The 24,508-nt window shown below is 54.3% G+C and overlaps 7 protein-coding genes across 7 annotated transcripts; 5 read left to right on the top strand and 2 right to left on the bottom strand.

Moving 5' to 3' along the window:
• Positions 1–1,319: 1,319 nt before the first annotated feature.
• Positions 1,320–1,859, top strand: INS49_000563 (uncharacterized protein; the record flags this gene model as incomplete). The annotated part of the gene is made up of 1 exon (XM_043161400.1): positions 1,320–1,859. The coding sequence occupies one exon, from the start codon at positions 1,320–1,322 to the stop codon at positions 1,857–1,859; it is 540 nt and encodes a 179-aa protein (XP_043029906.1).
• A 2,466-nt stretch (positions 1,860–4,325) lies between these two features.
• On the bottom strand, positions 4,326–7,181 carry INS49_000562 (uncharacterized protein; the record flags this gene model as incomplete). The annotated part of the gene is made up of 3 exons (XM_043161399.1): positions 4,326–6,258; positions 6,709–7,000; positions 7,052–7,181. The coding sequence occupies 3 exons, from the start codon at positions 7,179–7,181 to the stop codon at positions 4,326–4,328; spliced, it is 2,355 nt and encodes a 784-aa protein (XP_043029905.1).
• Positions 7,182–7,640: 459 nt separating this feature from the next.
• INS49_000561 (uncharacterized protein) lies at positions 7,641–8,668 on the top strand (the record flags this gene model as incomplete). The annotated part of the gene is made up of 2 exons (XM_043161398.1): positions 7,641–7,845; positions 7,914–8,668. 2 exons carry the CDS (start codon positions 7,641–7,643, stop codon positions 8,666–8,668), a joined length of 960 nt encoding a protein of 319 aa, XP_043029904.1.
• Positions 8,669–9,115: 447 nt separating this feature from the next.
• Positions 9,116–10,521, top strand: INS49_000560 (uncharacterized protein; the record flags this gene model as incomplete). The annotated part of the gene is made up of 3 exons (XM_043161397.1): positions 9,116–9,206; positions 9,262–10,320; positions 10,394–10,521. The coding sequence occupies 3 exons, from the start codon at positions 9,116–9,118 to the stop codon at positions 10,519–10,521; spliced, it is 1,278 nt and encodes a 425-aa protein (XP_043029903.1).
• Positions 10,522–14,500: 3,979 nt separating this feature from the next.
• On the top strand, positions 14,501–16,386 carry INS49_000559 (uncharacterized protein; the record flags this gene model as incomplete). Its single annotated transcript, XM_043161396.1, has 4 exons — positions 14,501–14,663; positions 14,824–14,974; positions 15,043–16,285; positions 16,348–16,386. 4 exons carry the CDS (start codon positions 14,501–14,503, stop codon positions 16,384–16,386), a joined length of 1,596 nt encoding a protein of 531 aa, XP_043029902.1.
• A 777-nt stretch (positions 16,387–17,163) lies between these two features.
• INS49_000558 (uncharacterized protein) lies at positions 17,164–18,045 on the top strand (the record flags this gene model as incomplete). Its single annotated transcript, XM_043161395.1, has 3 exons — positions 17,164–17,388; positions 17,554–17,599; positions 17,759–18,045. 3 exons carry the CDS (start codon positions 17,164–17,166, stop codon positions 18,043–18,045), a joined length of 558 nt encoding a protein of 185 aa, XP_043029901.1.
• A 273-nt stretch (positions 18,046–18,318) lies between these two features.
• Positions 18,319–19,362, bottom strand: INS49_000557 (uncharacterized protein; the record flags this gene model as incomplete). Its single annotated transcript, XM_043161394.1, has 2 exons — positions 18,319–18,767; positions 18,849–19,362. 2 exons carry the CDS (start codon positions 19,360–19,362, stop codon positions 18,319–18,321), a joined length of 963 nt encoding a protein of 320 aa, XP_043029900.1.
• Positions 19,363–24,508: the final 5,146 nt, after the last annotated feature.

The following is a 24,508-nucleotide window of genomic DNA, read 5'->3' as shown; positions in this document are numbered from 1 at the left end:
CTTGTCGAAACTCGGCAACAACGAGCGTCGGGGTACTTGACCGAAATTATCTGGCCTTGATGCGAATGCGAGCAAATTCTTCCGAGCAGCCTGCCATGAACCAGACTTTGGAATTGCTGTTGAGCATCATCTGCATCGTCTCCGACAAGAGCCGATAGGAATTATCTGATCAAGTCCGCACAGCGCCCCGCGCGGTTTGCGAATGTCGAGTTTCTCGCCAGTCATGCCTGGCTGCAGTTCGCGGTGCGGCACACTGCTCAACAAGGATACCACCCGTCGGACCAGACCTCGATTTGGAAATTGAGAGTTGAGCGGCGGAAGTTTGAAACCCAACCTCAGCTCACTCGCGAAACGCGATGCAGTAGTTGCTACCTACATATGTACTTAGCGCTGTCGTTGGCCTTGGACCGGAGCATTTAGGAATGGATGAATGCGGAAAGTGAATCCGAGGCTTGTTGCGACGCCCGTGAAAAGCACGTGTGTTCGTCGGATGCAAGTTAGCGATCGCGACGACGGCGTGGACAACGAAGGAGCTACCCGTCCGACCCATTGATACCGTCGGATGTCTGCAGGGGGTTCTCGCCTGCAGGCAGGCAACTCTTACCGCCCAGGACCCTGCGAGTGTGGCTTGCCGGCCTCCAAAATCACAAGCGGCGTTTCCTAAAGCGGCAGTCCGTTCGGATCCTGGCCATCGAACATTTCAAGGACGTCGATGTCGTCTTAGGTAACCGGACAGCCTCATCGCGGTCGACTCAAGACTCGGCGTTTACCGTGCCTTCCTCCCCCGTCCAGGAGCCGTCTTGTTCAAGCAGAAGCTTAAGGATGACGTCTGGAAAGGGCACCGCGATAGATCGAGAGATGGGAGGTGAAGATTGATCCTAGATTGGTCGAGGCAGGTTGATCTACTTCGCAATCTTCACGCCTTTGTTGTTGGGGATTGTTGATGGTCTCTCCATCCAAGTCACCTCGCACCACCGCCCCGTAGACCAGACTGCCTGGTCGAAAGCCTATGACTTTGCAACGGGCTCCTTTCAGTAATCCGACTCTAAATGCAACGAAGATGGACAGGGAGTGAAGCCTCGTGACATAGCCAGCCCTCCACGGCGTTGAGATATCACGTTGTGATGCCATGCGCATCTTACCACTCCTCGCCCGGGCCAGCAGGGCGACCGATGTACCAGATACATGGGCAAGGCTGCCCCTCGAGTCAACACTTCTGCAGTCCGCATCGATTTGCACACGACATAATTACGAAAGAGAACAGGCGACCATCCCGAGATTCAAGGGGTTCTGGGCGAGATGGCGAGTGACGAGGCATCATGAGCACATTTGACCAGAACGACTCGGGGTACAACTCGTTCCAGGCTTGCGTCGAGCTCAGCAATCGAAATAGAAATGTCTTGGCATTTGACAGCCGTAATCAGGCAGATCGTCGAGCGACATCCGCAGCCTGGCGATTCTCACGATACCACGAGTCATTGGTTTCCCAGTTCCCAGGGCATCACTTGCACGCTGTCACCGGCCTCCTGAAGGTCGGCGGAAGTGAGGAACACGGTTCCGGAGCAACAGGTCAGCAGCGAGGCGACCTCGACTTGTCAACAGACTACTGCGGTAGACTTGACAGTGTGGTGTTCGAGTCGCTGCACTCCCATCCCTCGGACGGTATCCGGGCCCACCACAAGTCAGTGCTACGGCCCGGTTACAGATGTATGAATAATGGACGAAATGATGAGGCCGCTGTGCCTCGCGTCTGCATCGTATGTCCCGGGCAATCTCGTGCGTTACGTCACTTCACCGTCCAGAGCTCAGAAAAAGGACCGAACATCGCAGGGCGGGCGTACGATAGGTCGCGGGTATGAACGGAAAGCGCGAGATGCCATCCATCCCTCGCCGCCCGTGATTATCTCAGGAGCGAGCTGGACATCCTTCTACACCACCACAGTATGTCCGAGCCGGACAAGCGAGTCAACCACGGCGGATGGCAGCAGCTGCATGACAAGAGTCGGCTGGAATTTGGCCGAGGAAGGCCATTCTCAGCCAACGCAGGACAATAGCATGACGCTAGGCCAAGATCCTGTCATCTCGACTCTACTTGCATCTGTTTGGTTTGCTTGAGGTCGGGCTGCGCTGCAGCATTCTGCTGCTCGAGGTGCCCAACCACTGGGGCGCGTCGGAAACGACTCCATGGGAAAGCTCTGGATTCCACTGCGGCTGCCGCCAGCTTTGTGAGTCCCGCCAGATCTCAGGTCTGACGTGAAGACAAGCAATAAATTCTGGGCCCGGCAGTCGTGGGACGAGATCATACGCAGCAACTCCGCCGCATCTTTCGAATCTGAGAAGGCACACAAAAAGGGGACCGAACCATCCCCATTCTGTGGCTGGACCCCTTCTGCGCAGTACTGTACATGCGCCCACCGTTGGTTCCATGAGGTTAAAAACTGGTGACCACGTCGAAACAATGGAGATTCCCGTCTGCAGGCTCGCAGGACCCTTTCCAAGCTACCCTTGACCTCTCCCCCTGACACGCGCAGGCATCATTGAAGCTCAACGGGCGGTGTGGTCCTGTCCCCGGTAATGTACCCAGGCAGGCCCCACCGATCTCGCAGGAGTTACTTGGTCGTCAGGTACTGTGTCTTTCCTGCGCAGTGTGCACAGAGCGAACGAGGCCCTTTCGCCAGGGGGAGCACGCACGAACATGCCTTGTAACCCAGTGGGGCGAGACAGCGAGGTTCATGCAAGTCCAGCACATGGGAGCTTTTGCGCCTCGGTGCGCCGCCGGAAACGCTCCCATCGCGACGGCAGCGGAAGAGGCTGCGACGTCCCGTGCACAAGTTCCGCTACGGATCTCGCGACAACGGGCTAGGTTGGTGTTGTAGAAGCAAAGGTGGGCCCCGTGGAAGGATTGGAAGAAACGGAGCTGCAGTCTGCCGCGTACCGTGTGGGAGGGCCAGAACGCGTCACGCGTTTTGGACTGTGCTTGTTGTTATTGTTGTGCTCTTACCTGATCTTCTGTGTCTGTCGGTGTGTCTGGTATTGTCTTTGCGCGCGTTTCAGATCCCTGGGAGCCTGAGAGATTATTCGCCTCGGTACCGCGTGCGTTCAGGACACCTCTCTTGCTGCCCAGAGGCAGGTGTGGTTCGCTATCAAAACGCGGAGTGCACGACACGAGAGCGGATCTGCAGGGCCTCGAACAGTCTCGAGGTTGGCAGGTTGGTTGAGCCAACATGCCTTTCAAGAAGGTCCACCCGGCCTCGTCGAGGGCTCTCTGCATGGTTGCATGGCTGCGTGGCCGCCTGTGCTGCCGGGCTGCTTGTGCAGCGGTCCTATCTGCCAATGAGAAAATACAGCCCGCTAAGCGCTGAAAACGCTTCGTAATGGAAAGCCAGCCGGGCTGAGCTCGCATCTGACGATCGTCAGGAGACTCGCATACATGGCAGGCCTGTCAGGGGGCGTCGGGTAGACGGTGTGGTATCTATGTGTGCGTCGTACCCGACAGCCTGTCTCCGGCCCCTCGCCACTGACCGACACAAACAATGGCCACGTCTGCTCATACCGGGGGCCTGGCTGTGTCGTGGCCAGGCCACCGTAGCTTATATCGAACGTGTATGTCTTTGGCCAAGGAGAATCGCCTGCAAAGTGAGGGCGGGCGGTTTGCGCCGGGTTGGTTCAGGGTCGTGACCCTCTCGCCTCGCCTTGGATGGCCGCAGAGCTGCCGATTTGCTCGCCCATCCAGAGACAGATGCGCTCGTGCCATTCCCAGTAGACCGTGATGCCAGGGCCGGAAATACGGCATCAATATAGATATTCCGTTATATGTATTGCGAGTCTGTACGCCCACAGGGGTTCTCTACACTAGCACGGGAGCCCAGGACTCTTATAGGCAAGGAGTCGAAGGAAGAAGGCCTATGGGAGTTCCTCCTGCAACGGGAGCATTTACCGCAGAGTGTCTTTGCATGCATGGCCTAGGGGTTTGCACTGCAAGGTCTGGGGTATCAGCGAGCTGCAAGCCTCGAACCTGAGCTGTAACCTCCCGTCCTTAATTCATTCGACGAGGCGAACGATCTGCTGCCATAAAAAGGAACAGATACGTGAAGTTCTTGGCATCAAATATGTACTCGTGTTTCGTTGTGGTGCAGCGCAAGGCCACAATTCTCAGTGTTTCATGATGCGCTGTTGTGTCTCAGGGGTTTGGCGAGTCTGGTGGTTGCTGTCGGGCTCAGAAGGCGACGCCATATTTGCCAAAAGACATGCATTATTCTATATTTGCTGTCGTCGTCGAATCTATTTCGTCCTGACAGTAGATATCCCCATTTCGATTGCTCAACCTAGCGCTTCGTGTAATAGTTCGACATGTCGAGCATGAGCACGAGCATCGCAAGTGCGCTCTCCTGCGAGCGCCCACTGGACTCCCTGTCATTCCTCGACCCAGCCTTCTCGCCCATGCCTCTACATACAGTAATGAAGATCTCAACCTTCTCGCGGAAGGCCTTGTACAGCTTCTTGATTTCGACCGAGTCATCGTCGCTGGGTGCACGTAGCCGTGATTGTCTGGCAAATCGCAGGATTTGCGTAAAAATCTCCTCCAGTAGTTTGAGGACTGGTTGCTGCCGCTTCCTCAGGAGGAGCGCTTGGGCTATATCGTCGAGGGTCCGCTCGTGCTCCTCTCCAAGCCTCTTTGGGCTCACGATTGCGGAGTTCTTGTCAAGACCGCTGTCCTGGAGCCCCTTCTCAATCTTGTCCAGCCACGTCTGAAAACGGCGCCATGGCTGGTCGATGCCTGTGTCGAAGAAGTAGCGGGCAAGATTTGTGACAAAGTGGTGGGCTTCCACGCGGAAGCGCACACACACATCGTCGAGGTTTGCCCAGTGTGATGTCTTTAGGGCAATGTCGCGGAAGAGCTGGTCCACCACAAACAGCATGCGCAAGACGCGAAGCATGAGCTTGAAGATCCGATCATACTTTACAAGTGACGCCGGCGTAATGACTGGGGCCAGCGCCTGCGGAGGCTTGTAAGACATCCGCAGGAAGTCGAGGGCCTCGAGGGACCCCTGATCCATGCATCTCTCCATCTCCTCAGTCGACAGCTCCCGGATGGCGAAGCTGAGGTCCCCGGGTAGCCCGTTGTTATCGGTGCCGGTCTCTTGCTGGTAACTTTCTGTGAGCACGCCCATGAGCGCAAGCCGCAGCTCTGAGCTTGCCGGTGGCCAATTCTCACGACTCGACAGGCGTAGGCCCATGGTGACGCCAGATCTGGAAATGCCCGACCGTCTCTCAGTCGTCTCCATATCAGAATTGAACAGCGCGTTCGTCAAACGGCTTGAGAACATGCCGTTGCCAAAGAGTTGGAACGCCCTCTGGAGTGCGAGATGCTTCCGCAAGCCATGTTCACTAAACAACAACCGCAGGCATTCGCGATTGATTAGACGAGCTTGAGCGTACACCATCGGTCCGAAGGATAGTAACGGCAGTAGCGACCAGTGAGGGCTGAACTCAGCAACTGTGGTGGATGCTTGCTGCCCTTGGCTGTCAAACAGATTCCCTCTGAGAATTTCGGATAATTGGTTCCATGTCTCCTTCCTCTCGATCGGTCGATCTAAGCTCGCAATCGAGGCCAGCACAGTTTGTTGAAGATCCTGCTCATCTTTGCCAAAGACTTGGAGCAGCTTGTCATCATGGACCATAACACTGTTGTGTGGCTGTTGTGCAGTGCTTCCACTGCTATCTCGCGTCTGCTGGAGCAGCTCTAGCACGGCACGTTGATATTCAAGCGCCTTTTCTTCGACCCTCGTGATGGACTCCCAGTCATACTGCCATTCAAGTCTCGGCACAGTGGCTGAGCTGACGCCATCGATTGACGCCATCGGATGCTGAGGGTGGCTCTCCTGTAGAAAGCGAAGGTTCCGCCCAGTCTCGAAAATCACCTGAGCAACATCATCAGGGATGAAACTAGGCATGTTGTCCGAGTCCAAGAAATAATCGGGTTCTTCCAGCTCGAATCCTTGGTCGTCTATCCACATGTTGTTTTCAACTTTGACGAAGGCTTTTCCCGGGCCAGATTTGTTGATCCGCGTGCCCTCTTCCGGCTTCAGCCCAATCCATTCTTCAACAAATTCAGTCCATGGCGTCGAGACGATTCGAAGGATCTGACCCATAGTGTCTCTCAGGACTGGCTCACTTATCTCTGCAGACTGGGCCTCATTGTAAATTAGAGACAGTAGATCTGCGTCACTCGTCGTCCTCTTGATCTTGATGATGAGCCTGTAGTAATATGATAGCAGGCGAAACACTGGGCGAACAAGTGATTGCAATTGGAGAATTGAGGCAGTCCTCAAGCAACGGCGTCCAAGCTCATCCTGGATGACGAGGAGCAAGCTGTCTAGGGCGTTGGCAAGTGCAACTCGGGGCGGGCTTGCACTCGACGAGTAAGTTTTGTTTATGAACGAGCGTAGACGGCGATGAGCTTGGCCACAGGAAGTGCAAAGCGGCAGTATGGCAGAGAGAGATTCTCCGGAGTAGCCGGGGACTTTGGTCAAAGGTAGGGAAGGCTGAAAGGTCTTCTTTTCTGAATTCCATGAGAATAAAACCGAGTCACGGCCAAGTGACATCGGCAGGAGACAGGCAGAATAAGCGTTTGGGTCCAGCGTCTCATAAGATCCATGAGACGGGACACCACATGGATTGCTTTCCTCCGCCAGGAAGGAATCGTACGGATCCGTACCAGCTTCTGTGATGAAAGCTGTCGGCTTGAGATGCGCCTCAGGGATATCGAAGCCATCCCACGTCTTGAGATCCGCAGCCTTTTGGGTAGCATCTTGAGGGAACATCCACGGGTCCACATCGGAGTCCGGGCCTGGGCTTTTCAAAGGCTCATTGTTGGTGTTTCCTGCCTCTTCGTCCGCTGTATCTTCAGGCGTGGACGCAGTGTTGAGATCTGGGGGAAGCTTGAAATATCCATCATCCGGAAGGCCCAGTACATCGCTCACAATGGGATTAACTCTGGCTAGTGACGAGTTAGGATCTGTTTCAAATGCAAGCAATCTTAGCCACTCACTTGTGTCGGAAAGATCAAAGAAATCCTTCGCGATGGGCGTAGGTGAGTCTAGCAGCATAGACGACTTCCAGAAGTTTGGCTGGACGAAGAGGTCGGCGACACTCTCATCCTCCGTTGCGAAGGACGCCATGATTTGGGCAGCTTCCCTGTCGAATGAGTTATGAGAGGGGAGGCTTGTCAAAAATCAGGCATGACTGCTTGATGCAGCTCTCTAAAGTAATAGATAGTTTTACATGAGTTGCCCACTGCTCTGAGATGAGTGAGTATGCTAAAGACGTTGAACATCGCTGCTGAAGCGCGTAGACTGTTGTTGCCCTAACCCTTCACCCGGGTGTACCAGCAATGTACCTACCCTAGTCCAGGTGCGGGCGTCCAGAGAGCTCCCAAGTAGATTTGTATTTACTTAGCTTGCTGCATTCACTCATTCATCACATCAAATCAACCGGTCCCTTGGGTTTTCGCCCTTGCCGAGTGGTCAATTGCAGTCTGGACTGTGCCTTTACTACCTAGGTGGTTTCAGATCGACTGCTTCAATCCCAAAGGCCGACATTCTCGTTGCGACAGCTCTTCAGACACCTGAGCAAGCACCATGCCTCCGAAAAAGAAGGCTCGCGCGTCGACAACGGCCACGCCCGTGAGCAATGATGACGCGATGGACGTCGACACCCCACAGGCGGCGGACACTCCAACTGCAGCTACCGCCAATTTAGCACATACGGTCGATCTAGCCTCACCGTGGACTGATGATCAGGTCTCCATGCTGTTCAAGGCAGTGGTGCGTTGGAAGCCAGCGGGTGCGCGCGCGATAACCTCACCCAAAACGGTCGAAGCGTCGGACAGCTGCTAACCTCGTCACAATCAGGAATGCACAAACACTTTCGAATGCTCGCCATATCCGAACACCTGCGAACGAATGGCTACGACCCCGCTGTCTACACCCACATCCGCATACCGGGGATCTGGAAGAAGCTTGACGAGTTCTACAACATGCCCTTGATAGACGAGCGGGAGAATAACATGGACTTGTTGGAGGACCCCAATTTCGACGATCGATTTAAGGACTTCGATCTTCCGTGGGAGGACTACGGCGACCTGATAATGCAGCGAGCACTGGCAGATCCCAGCGAGGCGCCATCGTCGCCATCAACAGCAGAAAAATCGCCTGCCTCGACGCGAAAGCGAAAGCGCGGTGGCGCCGGGGAAGGGCCCAAGGGTCGCTCCAGCACGGTCGAAGACTCGGAGGCCGAGGACGATGGAGACGTTGAAGAGGCCCAGTCTAGTCCAGCAGTGAAGTCGGCACGGAGCGCACGCAGCACGCGCAGCTCCAAACGGGCAGCCTCGAAGGCCAAGGCCAAGGCTGCGGAACACGAGGAAGAAGAAGGCGGCGATGATGAAGAGGGCGGAGATGGAGATGGAGAGTCCCATGAGCAGGGGGAGTCCTCCTCCGACGAGGAAAGCGAGGAAGAGCAAGAAGAAGAACACGAGGAGGAGCAGGAGGCAGAGGAGCAGCAAGAAGAGGAAGCTCCAGCGGCGAGGCCCACAAGAGGAGGGCCAGGGAGGGGAAGGAAGCGAGGTCGAGGTCGTGGGAGGGGAGGTCGCGGTCGACGGGGCGGTTAAAGAGCAGAAGACCAGCAGACTCTTGGTGGTGGAGCTTCTCCTCTCATAGTGACCGGAGGAAGGCGAAGAGGCACTCGCTTGGGCAGTCAGGATAGAGACTTCGGCACATATTCTGGCCCATTATGGATTAGGAGTAGCTGGAACGGGGACAAAAAGTGCTTGCATGTTGGATATACCCTGTATTACTATGAATAATGAATGAATATGAGAAAAGCGAAGCCGCGAGACCGTTGCCCGCCGGCTATTTTAAAGCCACCTGCAGCTGGGTAATCATTGCGTGGGTACTTTGGCGGTACATGCGTTCGCTCTGTGCCTGCTCATTTACGGATCCCTGCAAAGCAACACCCCCACCAAGCATCAACGTTCTGCCCCGCAACGCGTCAAGTTCAACGACAGACGCGACTTAAACCCAATCTTGAGGCCCGTCAAGCCCATAGCCAAACCAAGATGTCTCGGGCAGGATCTTCAGCAGCTAGGAATCTGACCCTCACCGAGGAGCTGGAAAGGCTAGAGCAATCCATCACACTCACTCTGCAAGGTAGGTAAATCCTGGATGCGAACAGGTCATTTTGGAGTGCACTAACACAGCACAGAGATCGACTCGAACTTCAGCAGGGCGCATCGCATAGTCACCACGAGCATCCTGCCCCTGGTGGAGCAGTATGGAGAGCACTCAAAGGCCGTGTGGGAGGCGTCGAAGTTCTGGAAGCAGTTCTTCGAGGCATCCGCAAACGTGTCGTTGTCGGGGTATGAGGAGCTAGCTGCCGACGAGGACACGACGGCCCACGATGAGACGACAGAGCATGGTGAGACGACAGCGGATTACACGCCGCGCCCGGAAGGCGGAGATCCCCATCAGGATGCCTCATACCAAGCACAGGACGACTCACTGCTCGATGGCGGGGACGGGGATCTTACCGGGAGCACGCCTCGAGCACCGGCAAGCAAGTCACGGCCACAGTTCGCCAAGCTTGGCTCACCTTACGAGGAGCTGAAGCGTGAGATGAGGGGTGAAGATAACCATGCCTCGGGTGATGACTCCGATACCGACATCTTACCTCACCAACACACCACCAGACTGCCTGACATGTCCATGACCCCACGGTCATCACTTGGTGCGGACGAGGGTACACAGGACGACATCTTCTCCACTGCGCACAAGAACAAGGACCCTCTGCTCCACCGGGTCATGGACAAGAACTACCGCATCCAAGCAACCCCACACAAGCCCACGGGCGTCTCGCCCATCAAGTGGAAGGTCACCGAGAAGCTCCAGCTTCAGGGTGGGGACAAGGGCAAGCAGCCAGCATGGCAGGACAACTCCCCACAGTCCTCCCCCGAGATGGCCATCCCGACGCTCCGAAGCGCTGCGTTCATGTCCCCGGTGAAGTACGGCGGCGGGGGCGGCGCGCGTGTCAGGCGTCCTAGTGGTGCGTCTGGTGCCCCGCGGACCCCCGGCGTCAGTGTCCAGACGCCTGCAACCGCGAAGAAGACCAAGGACGTCTATGTGGACGAGGGCAAGAGGGGCCGGCAGAAGGACGAGATCACGTGGGAGAGCGACGACGAGGATGACGACGGCCTCTATGGCGGGATGAGTCCGCCCAAGACGATCCAGTTCGCGCTGCCCCCTTCGAAGCTGCTCCAGACCCCAGGTAAGTAGCTCAACCCACAGCCACCCCTCGCCCCAACCGCCACTGGTCAACTCTTATCTAACTGCTCGTATAGCTCGAGAGGCAAGCAAGCGGATTGTTGATGACATACTTTTGACGGCCGGCATGGAACCTGAGGACTCGTCTGAATACAGCCCAACGATCGTCAAGATGAATGCAAACATCTCGGACGACACTTTCTAAATGGGCTTCAAGATAGCCTGTTGTAGCTTGAGAGTCCATGAAGTCTCAACTGAAATGAATACTGCCATTACCTAGTCTCTCAGTATGACATATCCAAAATGTCTTGCCTGGCCTTCCTAATTTGGGGCATAGAGGGTGCGCGACTATTACGAGAACGGACTTGAAGAATGTGTTGGAAAGGTCCCCATCATTAAGGGAATGTCTCCTCTTGTATCTCACAAATCAGTAAGAGATTAGAATGAGTGGTTCCGCTGTCCGATCTTGAAATCCTAACAAGACGCGAGAATATGTGCCGGAGAGGGATCCTGATGACTTACATATTCCGGACGTTTACATCATGGCTCGTAGAATTTAATTTGCAAAATAATCATATAGGCATGAGTGTTACTCACATAATCTTAGCGGACTGTCGCTTGTCCGTAGTGACGAGTGTTGCTTATAGGAACAGCTCAAGGTCTTGAGTCTAAATCAAGATTCAAAGAGAAGATTTTTCAATCATGAGAAGGGCAACGAAAAGCAGGGTTGATGCTATAATGCTTTGCTGTATAAGTATACACCATATTTCGAGGTGAACGGCCTTGTCCAACTCTTTTTCATGGACTTGATAGGGTAGGTTTTGAAAACAACCGCTGACAGCGTAGACACTGAGTTGATATACCGGTCGTGGATCTTTAGAACCCTGGGGAAATCAGTTTGAGCCTCGACTGCAGTGGAACGCAATGGGAAAAGTACACATATATATCTGTATATGGCATGAAAATAACCATAATGCGCTCACAAAAGCTGTCTTTAAAAGGCATTCGCTCGGCAATATCTACCTTGGGATGAACCTCAGCGAAGGGAACCCAAGCTCCATCTACCTGGCAAGTAGGTGCGCGTCCATGGCGTCTGCACGATGCACAACCGGACTTGAAATCGTCAAGCGCAAGCACTGTTCTCGAGGGAACTAACTACACTATTAGTTTGAACAGTTTTCGTCAGCCCAAAGATTTCCTGCGATGCCACAATGGCCTCGGGCGCGCCATACTAGTCTATCTTTGGTTTTGGACAGATGGTCTGAACACTGGTTGCTCTTACTGCGTATACTTCTGACAAGGATGGCCGTTTCTCTAATGATTTGCTAGTCAATTGGTTGACTTATAGTGGCATCATGTGCGCAGGGTTCAATGACGTAGAAGAGTCCATGACTCTCTACTTGCCATCCGCTTGACTTAGATTAAGCTCAACGCTTGAGACATGGCCAAGGTAGAGCGAGGCAAACATTCACGGACATTGTCGAATCAGTTGAACCGTCGTCTGATAGGATAAGATAGCATGGCCTCGCCCCTGTTCGTGCGTTCACAAATTTAAACACAAGCATGACTTGCTCTGCTGATGAGGCTGAGGGCAGAGGGCACGGAGCGAATGAATGAGTGTATATAACAAAGTCGGCAAGACGCACAGGTTGTCAATACTCGGCGGAATTAGTCATGAAACTTGATCAGGCATGCAAAAAGTTTTCGAAATCCCGCTGACAGTCTCACATAAAACTCGGATAGCGGCTGGCGCTGCGGCTTGTTGGCGTCCCCTTCAGGAAGAGTATCAGGTACCCATATTTTACGGTGTCCCCTGTGACCGCAACAGTTGCCTTGGAAAAAAAAAAAAACAAAAAAAAAACAACCATCCTAGTTTATTAGTTCACAAACTTGTCACTTGAGATGTGGACTGTTTTGAAACGAAGGCACCGAATGGCCGCTCCCGAGGGTGTGCAGGCAGGGGGGACGGAGGTTAGCGGACACCTCTGCCCGCACAGTCGGGATTGCCTGGGCCCGAACGTCGGCCTCGGAGCAGCAACAAAGGGCGCAGAGTCGATGCATGTGACGGGCATCGTACGGGACCTGCGGAGATCGTATTGGGCTTCTAGTTTGCGTATGGTCGAGTCCACTAGCTCGGGTGTGCAATATCGTGGTGGCGGGTCCTATTGGAAGGGAGATGACCAGCTGCATTCACACTACCTGGTATGTTCTCGCGTCGCGATGTCGAGCGCGCAGTCGGCCCTGTGGCTTGAGGATGTTTCCGTGGACGACGTGATTGCAAACGGCCTTATTCGTACTCGTATCCGGATCTCGAGCTGTGCGATTGACCAATGACATGGCGGCGTATTCGAGATAATGTTGCGACGCATCCAGGGTCGTCCCAGATGGTCCCGGGCTGCTGGGCCAGAAGGCAATACCGGCGAACGAAGTGCGAGCTTCTTCAGATTTCGAGAACGAGTGGGGATCCACACCTCAGCCCAGCATGTAACCACATCGTCGAGCCTAGAGGAACGAGGGATGCGCAACCATACGATGTGTTGTCGCCTGTCGCATATTATACGTAGCAGGATGCCCAGAATGTGTGACAAGGGTTGTATCGGGCGGGGCCATAAGTTACGTCAACTGGCGCCCCTGACGACCCTGGGAGCCCGAATGCATTGTCGCGGCACAGCAACAGTGACCGGCGTGTGTGGACGGAAGACCTGGGACTGGTTGGGTTGGCTAGACTGGCTGGGTACAGTATCCATTTCCGCACGGCGGATCACAACATGATGGAGATGACATGTTGTGGACCTGTGTCAGCGCGGAGAGATCTTCGGCCTCTGCTTTGGGACCTGGAGAGGTTGGTTCTACAACATGGGATTAACCCAATTTGCGATAGGGTGTGTGTGGAGGCGTGTGTGATGTGACTGCGTTGATATGATAGACGATCACTGGCGGAGAGAGAGAGAGACTCGGACAAGTTTGAGACGGTGACTGCAGTAATGTACCCCGGCGTGCCTAGGCCCTCCTGGCACAAGGAAAGGTGCAAGAATCGCCTGTGGGACGACCTGCTGTGGGATCTGTGGGATAATCTGTGGGATAACCTCTCGCAAGTCGGCAGGATGATCTGGAACAGTAGTAGAGTAGCACAACCTTGTGGGACGACATCCGGGAGACAACGACCCTCCCTTCCTCAAAACCTATGCCTCCCATGACCTGCCATGGCCTGACGCGGGTCTGGCTTACCCGTCCAGCCCGTCCGGCTACGCTTACGGGGTGGGGAGGGGAATTGGTAGCTGCCATTGGCCATAGCTCCCCACCAGGAACTGATCGGCTATGGACATCACCTTGGTCCCCAAGGTACCCAGCTCGAGGGCCTGCAGTACCTCCCAGCCCGCCTACCACTGCCTGGACGGGAAGGTACCTTGCCCAGGGGGTTAATGTGCTAATCATCGGACGGTACCTGGGTAGGGTGGCCCAGACCAGCTGGCCGAGATGTCACAATGTGCTGCGTGCTATAGGGACATGGAAGTGAAGTCGGGCACGGCACCACTCTGCACACACCAGACTGCCCCCAATAGAGACACGACTAAGTAAGAACCTTGAGGCAAGAAGCAGGTAGCAAGAAGCAGACCGGGCACGCGCTAGCCGGCAACAACGACCCCTGCACCTGCACAGTTGAATCGCAATTGTCGCATCCGACGGTGGGAATTCCCATTGGTAGTGTAATCTCCTGTTCCCGCACTTTTTATCTCCAGAAGACCCAGCAAAAGACCAGCTCCTCTTACCCAGTCGACCCTTGCTTTGCTCGCCCTGGCCCTGCTTTGGAATTTGGTTGTCATTATTAATTACAGAGACTGCCCCAGGGTCCATCTCGCGCCTGCCATCTTCTTCTGCATTTCCCTCGTCTCCCGCCTTCCAACGCGCAGTAGTCGGCCCAACACCTCGACGGCCCCAACAATCCAGAGGCAGCGCCTTCAAAAGAGGGAAGAGAAAAAGGATCAGATCGCAAAGCCGACCTTGCGAGCTGCGCGCCCAACGACAGCTTGCCAGGGAGCTCCGAGCTTCAATCTTTTTTTCCCTCTTCGGTCTTGTTTGCCTTTGTTGTTTGTTGGACAGACGCAAAAGGCAAATCTCCAATCCGAACAGGCACAGCTTTCTCCGCATCTCAACCCCCTTGCAGCAAACTGGGTGTGCCCGGCATGGACACGAACTCCACCAGCTTCACCTCGCCGCTGGCGAGTCCACAGAACGGCAACATCAACATACCACTTCAGCTCGAATATGTTGTTGACGCAATCTCTCATGCCAGCCTGTGGACGGTCTTGTGGACCGCTGTGGCTCTCGCAGTCGCCTATGATCAAAGTATGTTATCACCCAGGATCGATTGCAACGAAAGAGGAGTGAATATGAGCGGGAAAGCCAAGAAAAAAGTGAAGAGGGGGCGAGGGGAAACGTGGAAAACGGCCACGACAAGACGAAGAGCCTCAGAACAGAGTTCAGCAGCTAATTTCCATGCTTGCAGTCAGCTATATCCGCCAGAAGGGCTCAATCGTTGGCCCATCTTGGAAGGCTCCCTTTATTGGACCCTTCTTGCAGTCCATGAACCCCAAATTTTCAGAATACTACGGAAAATGGCTGAGCGGCGAACTCAGCTGCGTTTCTATCTTCCACAAGTAAGTGTTCCCCACACGCCCTGAGACTGTTCGAGTATTTCACAAGGGCTAACGCTCTTTGTATCAAGGTTCGTCATCATTGCTTCCACTCGAGATATGTCCCGCAAGGTTTTCAACTCTCCAACCTTTGTCAAGCCATGCGTTGTCGATGTCGCCCCTAAGCTCCTCGGAGCTGACAACTGGGTGTTCCTGGACGGCAAGCCTCACGTCGACTTCCGCAAGGGCCTGAATGGACTGTTCACGCGCCAGGCTCTGGAGTGCTACCTCCCCGGCCAAGAAGACGTGTACAACCGCTACTTCAAGAAGTGGGTTCAGCTCACCAAGGATGCTGGTAGCAAGCCCGTGCCTTGGATGTCTGAGTTCCGAGAGATCATCACTGCCGTGTCTCTGCGAACTTTCTGCGGACATTACGTGTCTGACGAGGGCGTCAAGAGGATTGCGGACGATTACTACCTGATTACCGAGGCCTTGGAACTGGTCAATTTCCCCTTCATCATCCCCTATAGCAAGACTTGGTACGGTAAAAAGGCCGCAGACATGGTGCTTGCAGAATTTTCAAAGGCGGCTGCCAAGAGCAAGGTCCGCATGAACGCCGGAGGCGAAGTCTCCTGCATCATGGACGGCTGGGTCAAGAGCATGGTGGACTCCCGCAGATGGCGTGAGGCCGAGGCCAGGGGTGAGAAGACTGAGAAGCCAACACCTTTGCTGCGAGAATTCTCCGACTACGAGATCGCCCAAACCGTCTTCACCTTCCTCTTCGCATCCCAAGATGCCACCAGCAGCGCTGCTACGTGGCTGTTTCAGATCATGGCCCAGCGGCCCGACATCCTCGACCGAGTCAGAGAGGAAAACCTCCAGACCCGCAACGGTGACATCAACGCAGCCCTGACCTTGGACCAGCTCGAATCGATGAAGTACACCCGCGCCGTGGTCCGTGAGCTGCTGCGGTACCGGCCCCCTGTGCTGATGGTGCCTTACCTTGCAAAGAAGGCATTCCCCATCACCGACACCTACACTGTTCCCAAGGGCGCCATGGTCATCCCCTCGACATACCTCTCACTACGGGACCCTGAAGTGTACGAAAACCCGGACGAGTTCAACCCCGAGCGGTACTACACAGGCGATGCCGAGGAGAAGGGCGCAAAGAACTGGCTGGTTTTCGGCACTGGTCCTCACTACTGCCTTGGACAGCACTACGCCATGTTCAACCTTGCCCTGATGATCGGCAAGGCCTCACTCCTGATGGACTGGACGCACCACCCGACATCAAAGTCGGAGGAGATTAAGGTGTTTGCCACCATCTTCCCAATGGTAAGCCCACCTCGCGCTGTCGTCCCCCAACCTCATGAATGACGCATGCTAACAGAACCCAGGACGACTGTCCCTTGACCTTTGAGGACCGGAAGTGGTAGAGGGGATTTGGTAGAAGATGCAGAGCAATCTAGGAGCGAGCACGACACGGCTGGTATAACGGACCTATCAGCGTGACCGCATGGTTTTAGACGTGTTACGACACAGCTTAATAACTTTTAATACCGTACATAATTCTTAGCCACTGAGCTCCAGAGGAACAGGTCAGTGGCTCGGGTGTCATGAAGCACCGCTTCCACCCAGAGCAGAGCGGTAGAGAACTCACACCTACAACTCACACCTTTGCGACGCGAACTTCTCACGAGGCGTCGCTACAATGAGAAGTAAATCTTTTAACTACAGTCGTTGTCCTCGGACCCATGGGTGACACCCTTGCGATTGTGACGGGTACTACATTACGGTGGAATCACGATGGAAGCAACATTGTCTGATCTTGTAAACTCTATCTGAACCAATCCGTCGTGGGAAGCTTGGCCGTCGTTTCAAGGGCGATTGGCCGACTTAGAGTTCAACCACGGCGGCACGACCCGTCACACTCGAGCTGTCAAATGGTTGGGATGCCAGACAGAGATCTGCGCAAGATCCAGGGCCCCTTCCAACCAGAAAACACATGAACACGACCCCTGGACCTCCCGAACCTTTGCGAAGCCTATGCCCGCAGGTGACATCAGCGGGGGAGCAACCGGCCGCCGTCTCCGAGTGAGCTTTCCCGAGGAGCTCAATTGCCGTCGAAACCCACTTCCCGCAAGACCAGCCAACGCAACCTCTCCCAAACCACCCCACCTGCATTCGGCACTTGTTTGATCCATCCTGCAGAGATGGCATCGCCGCAGACCCTGCAGACCGCTGCAAACACCCTGCGCCTGGGCGCCTACCGGACCGGCGTGGCTAGCTCCAGGTCCCTCATCCTCCACAGCACCGCGCCGCTAGCTGTCAGGCAGTCGGCCCCGGCCCTACGACATGCCGCGGCAGCCTTTCCCTCTGGCATCCGCAGGTACTCCCAGCAGCAACCCGGGGAGAGCAAGATATGGAGTTTTGAGGATGTACGTTGCGCATTGGCCCCTCAAACCCCCTCCTCCCCACCCCGCCAACCCGGGCTACAATGGAGACAAGACCGGCAGACAGGCACTGAGGGAGGGGCGGAAGGCAACACGGTCAAACACACAGACGGACAGAATGGCTGACGAGTTAATATTCCCGGTACACAGATCCAAAAACTCGCCCAAGACCCGAAACCCAACGTTGTAGTAGTCGGTACGACACAAACCCCCTCCCTTCCGTCCCCTTCAGGCCGAAAATAAACCCCCCTCCCCTCGTTTTCACTCCATACATACACACAGGCGTATAAAGAAAAGGAGGAGAGAACGAAAGTGAACACGCCCAGCTGACCCAAGCGCCGTCAACCCCCCACAGATGTCCGGGAGCCAGGCGAGCTCAAGTCGACCGGCCACGTGCCGGGCGCGGTCAACATCCCCGTGACGTCGCAGCCCGACAGCTTCCACATCACCGAGGAGGATTTCGAGGATCGCTTCGGGTACCCGCGGCCGGCCAAGGACCAGGAGGTCGTCTTCTACTGCAAGGCCGGCGTGCGCAGCCGCGCCGCGGCTGGGCTGGCCAAGGACGCGGGATGGTCCAGGGTGGGCGAGTACCCGGGCAGCTGGCTGGACTGGGCTGAGAAGGGAGGCAAGGTGGAGAGGTGATGTTCGAGGTTTGGGCTTTGTACGGCTGCAGGAGAGAGATACGTTCATATGGTCATACGGGCAAAATGTTTTGCTGGAGAGCATGGCAGCAATGCTATTCTGGACTTGTAACTGTGAAAATGGATGTTCCCCTGATATATGCCTTCCCCGGGCCAGCAAAACAGACCACCCGTCTGAGCGGCATAGTGTACATGCAATCATTAACGCGCCCAAGTCCGCAGCTCCATGCATACTTAACGTGGAAGCCCCCTTCGACAATGCCCGTTATACAACCTAGAACGCCGGCGGTGGCGGCGGTGGCTGCTCGGGTGCCTTTCCTTCATCACCGCCACCTCCGACGCCGCTTCCCGGCTGCTCATTCTGTATCAGGCTGCCGTGCGCAAAGAACAGCATCTTGATGGCGACGGCCAGGGCTAGGTGCAGGACCAGGACCAGGACGAGCAGGACCTTGCTCGTCTGCTTGTCGGTGGCGCTCAGGACCGGGTACAGGTTGCGCAGGAGGAAGGCCACGGACAGGCCGAACCCGACGCCGACGAAGACCCAGTTGAGGATGCTGATCTGGCTCCAGCTGATCAGGGCGACGGGCACCCAGATGAGGTTGGAGTAGCCGTACAGAGCCCAGCACTCGAGCAGGTTCGCGGACTCGGAGCCGAAGTACCGGAGCGCGAGGTACAGAGCCACGGGGATGAAGAGGGTGTAGCCGTAGATGAGGCCGGCGGCGCCTGGGTGCAACACGATGTAAGCAGGCGGACACTTCCCTCATCGACAATGCATGGGTGGGATGGGTTGCGATGGGAACATACCGCTGAGGAGCTTGAAGTCATACACGAACGGCTCCTGGCCCGTCGTGGCGAGGTACTTGCTTATGGTGCCCCCCAGGAACAGGATGAAGACCACCGTGGTGGCTATCCAGAACGGGCCGTAGAGGTCCGGGTTGCCCTCGAGCACGTCGAGGAAGTTGGCGCGCGGGAACAGCGCCGCCCAGCATCTCTGCAGGACGGCGGACGTGTCGACGTCAAAGAACTGCGCGTAGAAGGACATGGACCACAGGTAGCGCTTGCCCGAGGACGAGGCCGTCGCCGGCAGCGGCAGGCCCGAGGACCCGGGCGCCTTGCGGATCGCGGGCGTCGACTCGGAGAAGTTGGAGTTGTGGAATTCGAGGTCGTCCTGGAGGTCGGTGTGGCCGAGGTCGCCCTGGGCGGAAGCTTCTGTTAGAACGGGGTTGCGTGTCCGCGCGGGTGTGTTTCCCGTGGGTTGGGTGGCTTTTACCTCGTCGTCCACGTCTACCACAGCATCGTAGCCAGCTCCTCCTGACATCTTGCGCTATCGCTGCTGGATGCTCCTTTGATATCGACGTTTAGATATTTGGCGGACAAGAGGGTATCATATGCAAGTCTGAGGGTATGGATCTGCGTTATTGAAAGGTGTTGTTGCAAGGTCTGGGAGATTGTACAAAAAGTGAAGTTGAGCTCCCTTCTGCAGCTGTCGACAGCTTGCAGGTTGGAGGTTAATTGCGACAAGGATGTGAGCCGAGAGAGGTACGTACCTTCCGGCATGCCACAGGACCCTCACTCAACCAGCGGGTTTTACATGAATGAGTGGCATACTCTCGCTCTTAGAACCGTACCTTAGAAGTTGTTACGGAATACATGACAGGAAGAAGAAAATACAGAATGTTTCGCAAGTAGGTCGCTGTATCAATAGTTTTTACACTGCATGTGTCCGAGCTATGAGAATCCGAGTCCCCCAAAGAAGCATCTCGTCACGTACGATTCGCTGATGAAATGGGCCGCCAGTCCACCACCTTATTACCCTTCTCACCAACATGAAGGTACGTAGCCTCCAAGGTGCAATGCTGTACGCAGGTGGGTATTGCATAAATCCTTTCGATATACTCACAAACACCAGCACATGCCTCGAATCTCCTCGAGCAAGACGTTTATGTCGAATGGCAACGGCTCAGTGGACTGCCGTCTGGACCCTTCTCACGGTCCAGAACGTCGCGCCCTATGCTGGCCACCTTGTGGATCCGGTCTTCTTTGGCCGTCTTCACACTTCTACCATCAATTCACACCAATCAAGTCGTTGCTGTGTATGTTCATCCCATTGATTCCGATAAGCACGAATCTCTATTGATGTGCTACGTAAGAACGCAAGAGAATGCTTGCACCATTGCTTTCCCTTGCCAACCCACTCGTGATACCAGAACCGCCCAGACGCCAGACATGAGAATCGTTTACTAGTGGCGTGTCAGTATGTTTTCGTGCTCGTGATGACCAGCAAGGATGCGGTAGACAAACCTTGAGCTTCTTCTTGGGACGCAGCTGGTTGGTGTGTCCGCACTTTCGCTTCCTGCAGTTGGTGGCACGGGGAGGGAGACGAGCCTAAGCCTGGTGTCAGTCTTTGTGGCGCAGCGATGCTGGACACCGGTGGGTATAACGTACGTAGCACTTGCGGCAGATCATCTTGTCGCAGTTGAACTTGGAGGCGAGGATCTTCAGGGAGGGCTCGATCAGACCACCACGGAGACGGAGGACCAGGTGGAGAGTGGACTCCTGTATTGAGTTGTCAGCCTTCGTGCTCATATTCTCGTATTCGCCTTCGCACGGCGTCCAGGAATCGTGCGCCGATGCGAGGAACCGAGTCTTTCGCTGGGACTGTCGAGGTTGCGTTCATTCCCACTGACCTTCTGGATGTTGTAGTCGGACAGGGTGCGGCCATCCTCGAGCTGCTTGCCGGCGAAGATCAATCGCTGCTGGTCTGGGGGAATTCCCTCCTTGTCCTGGATCTTCGACTTGACGTTGTCGATGGTGTCGGAGGACTCCACCTCAAGGGTGATAGTCTTGCCCGTCAGGGTCTTCACGAAGCTGTTCGTCGACGGGTCAGTACGGGCGGCAAGTCGGTCGAGTCTCGCGTCGGGTCGATTGGGAGCGCTTACATCTGCACTGCGAGTTCATTTCTGTCAGCACCACAAGATCAAAAGATGCGAGCTCGCAAGGGGGAATAGTGATGCGACATAGACTCACTCTTGAATGCTTCGTCCTCGTGGGGGGGGGATTGGCGTTTGCTGTGGTTTGGGAGGGTGACGGTTCCTGAAAGGTCGGGTGCCTCCTCTGGCTGACGGGAAAGACGGTGGAGTCTGGCCACTGAAAATTCCAAGTTGCCCTTGTGTGGGACCCGTGGCACGTGACGCCGGGCCGCGGACGGCAAGTCAGTCGACCAGTCTGCTGGCGTATTCACTACTGTTGTAACGAGACGAACCTTACTTTCCCTGCAAGGAAAAGCATACGGTTTGATTCCAATGGCTGTGCAAACATACACCCATACACCAAGCACCCATACACCTAAAACCTATAAATTAGGTGTTGGGTAGGTGAATTGGGCATGGGTGTTAGGTATGTGAATTCTCACGTACCCAGGTAGTTTAGTGCTGGCGGTGTATTGGTGTACCCTCCGTTTTTGCAGGTGTGAATCTCTGATTTCTTGCTCTATTGTAATTCATGTACATTACGGATGGTAGTTCATCACCCAGAACCCTCAGGCTCGTCCGCCTTCAGCTCGTCTTTGTGCTCCTGGGTACTCCATCGATAGACCCTCATCTCCACGGCGTGCACAGCCTTGACGAGCTTGCCGAGCGACAGACCGGACATTTCCGCCGCCTTTCCGTAGAACGCCTTTGCAAGATCAGGCAGGTCCTCAGCAGTGCGGTAGATAGCGTGGTCGTCGCCGGCCCTCTTGACCGAGTTCCCCTTCTCTGGCGGAACGGATCTTATGTAACTCTGAGCCGTCCTGAGCCGCTCATCTATCTGAGCCTCCGTCAGCTCAGGCCTGGGGTTCTGAAGCCGCATGTGTGCCAGCGGGAACAGCTCCGTGAGCTCCTGCGTCTCAATACCCTGCTTGACTTGTGTCTTCTCGTACCAGTCCAGGTAGTCATCAATCTTCCTGTCGCTCATGGTCCAGGCGTCTTCGGGCTGCAACTGGTTTATCTCGCGCCTTTCCAGGCCCTCGGATTCGGCGTCCCTCATGAGCTCTCGCCACTTTCCCCAGTCGATCTGCAGGGACGATGGATCCCGGTAGCTGACAGGAGGTCGCTCCACGCCGTCGAATGGGTAGAGGAGCTTTGTTGAGAACACAATGCAGGCGACGAGGAGAATGTCTGGGTGATCGAGCAGCTTGAACCGTTTCCTGCCCATGTTGAAGGTGTGCTCCAACCCTAGCAGTCTCGCCATTGCTCGGACATGGACATACACTTCCGCTGAGAGGTTGTCAGCTCTGTGAGGGACGCGTTGCGAGAGGCTCTGAACTTACGTGGTAGTGCTAATTCTCGCAAATAATGCAGTAAAAGCAGGGGCGTGTTCAGAGGGGGAAACACGATTTCGTAATTCAAGTGGTAATTGAGAACCAACTCCAGAATCGCCTGGTGCAGCTCTCCACCACGGAACGAGGTGTTCTTAACCTTGAGGGCCCTGTGATACGATCCAGGCAGTCTGGCCGTCATCTCCGAAGGAAGCGCATCAAATGCACCGAGAAAGAGCAGGCGGTCATCTTTGGCCCAGTTGTAGACCTGCCCTACGCGCACCGGCAGGCTCAGAGTCAGGCACCCCAGGTAGCAAAGCGCGAGACAGTGGGAGAGCGCCGGGAGGTCCCAGTTCTGCCCGGGCTCCGACGTCCAGCTCCTGCCGCGGCTGGCCGTCGTCCTCGTCGTGGCGGTGGACGCGTCGCTCTCGCTGCCGGCCTGCGAGCTGAACAGCTCCGTCCCGGAGTCGGCGCCAGACTCCAGGCCGGACTCGCCGTCTGTCGAGTCTGCGGCGCTCCTGAGGCCGGCGAAGTTCCGGATGCGCAGGTCCCAGAGGTCACGGACGACGGTCTCCAGATCTTCTGGGAGCCCCTTGCTGTGGACGAGCCACCAGATCTGCTTACGGAGGATGAGCTGGAGGCATTCCAGGTAGAGCTCGCGCGCCGCATTGCCGGAGAGGTGCTTCGTAGTTTTCTCTCTGGATGCTCGCTCCTTGCGCACGATCTTGCCCTGCTGTCCGAAATTGTCCTCCTCGTCGATGTCGAACTCGATGTAGCCCTGGGAACCCAGTGTCAGCAAGCTCGGCAAGCTCTGTGATAGTGTCCTTGATCATCCCTACCTCGATGCGATGGCCGTTTTGACAGTATCGGAGCCCACTTTCTGCATACCATCTTTTCGCTCGGCATTCGTCGCACCGTTCACCGGGCGGGAACCGGTGGAGTTCCTGGCCTTTTCTAGTCATTGTTTGTTGGCCAGCCTGAGGGGAAGGTTTTGCTGGAACGCACGATCGTGTGTGTGCACAGGCTACTGGGGCACCCTTAAATACCTAGGTACATAGGTAGCTTCCTTCTGAGCGTTCATATCGCAAGGGAACTCCTTCCAATTAAACAATACTAAATAAATTGCTTGTGGCAGGCACACTGGGATGCAGCTACGTCTAGATACTGTGTAAATAGCTGGCCACATAGCGTTGCGAGGGTGCCAGCTAGTGACAGCTAGCAGATCCAAGTGCTGTCTGTCTCAAGCAAAGTAATGCCCCCCCCCTGTCGTTTTGGTCAGCTGTCCCCCCCTGCATCAAAATTTAGCTATGAACGCGAAATACGCACTAAGATCCTTATAAACACCCTTATTAACATTATTACGCACCCAATTTAATAAAAGAAAGGTTATTATAACCTCATTTTATATATATCTTTAAAATGGTTAAGAGTAGTAAAATTAACTTAAGTTTATTATATTAAGAGGTATATACTTTATTAACCTTAGCTTAAAATAATTATAGCTTACTTAAATTAGCAAGTAACTTATTTTAATAGCTCTTAAAAAGCAAAAGCTTAGCTATTATAATTATATATTTATTTATAATGCTAAGTTATTTACTTTATTAATAAGGTATATATTAATTAATTAATAGCGTTATTATGTATAAAGAAGCTAATAATAAAGATAAAGGCTGTTGCTGTTGTAAAATAAAAGCCAGCAGCCTAATTAAAGCCCTCTTAAGATAAGCAAATAGCTATTTAATATGCTGCTTAATATATTATTAAAAATGTTAAGAAGGTTACCTTTAAAGCCATCCCTAATAAGAATAATGCTTTAAATAGCTTAAATAAAGCTAAGGATGCCTATATTAACTAGGAAATATTAGGTATATTTAAATTACTACTATTAGCTAGCAATATTAAGGGTAGTAATATTAAGAAGTTGGGAAGCTATTTCCTGTTAAGGAAATCACTAGGGAAAGCATTTTTAATGATATATATAAAAGTTATTAATATAAAGGCTTCTTTAATGCTGTTAATAAAGCAATAAAGCTTTAAGTTTAATAGTAATAAATATAAGACTTTTAATATTAATTTGTTGCTTAATAAGTTTTTTTTTAAGATAAAGAATTAAGTTAAGGTTAAGCTTATTAATATAAAGGATATAATTAAGCTATTATAAATC

The sequence above is a fragment of the Diaporthe citri genome, assembly GCF_014595645.1.
Source record: "Diaporthe citri strain NFHF-8-4 chromosome Unknown scaffold_1, whole genome shotgun sequence".
Classification (NCBI taxonomy): domain Eukaryota; kingdom Fungi; phylum Ascomycota; class Sordariomycetes; order Diaporthales; family Diaporthaceae; genus Diaporthe; species Diaporthe citri.
This window is presented reverse-complemented; position numbering and strand designations above follow the sequence as displayed.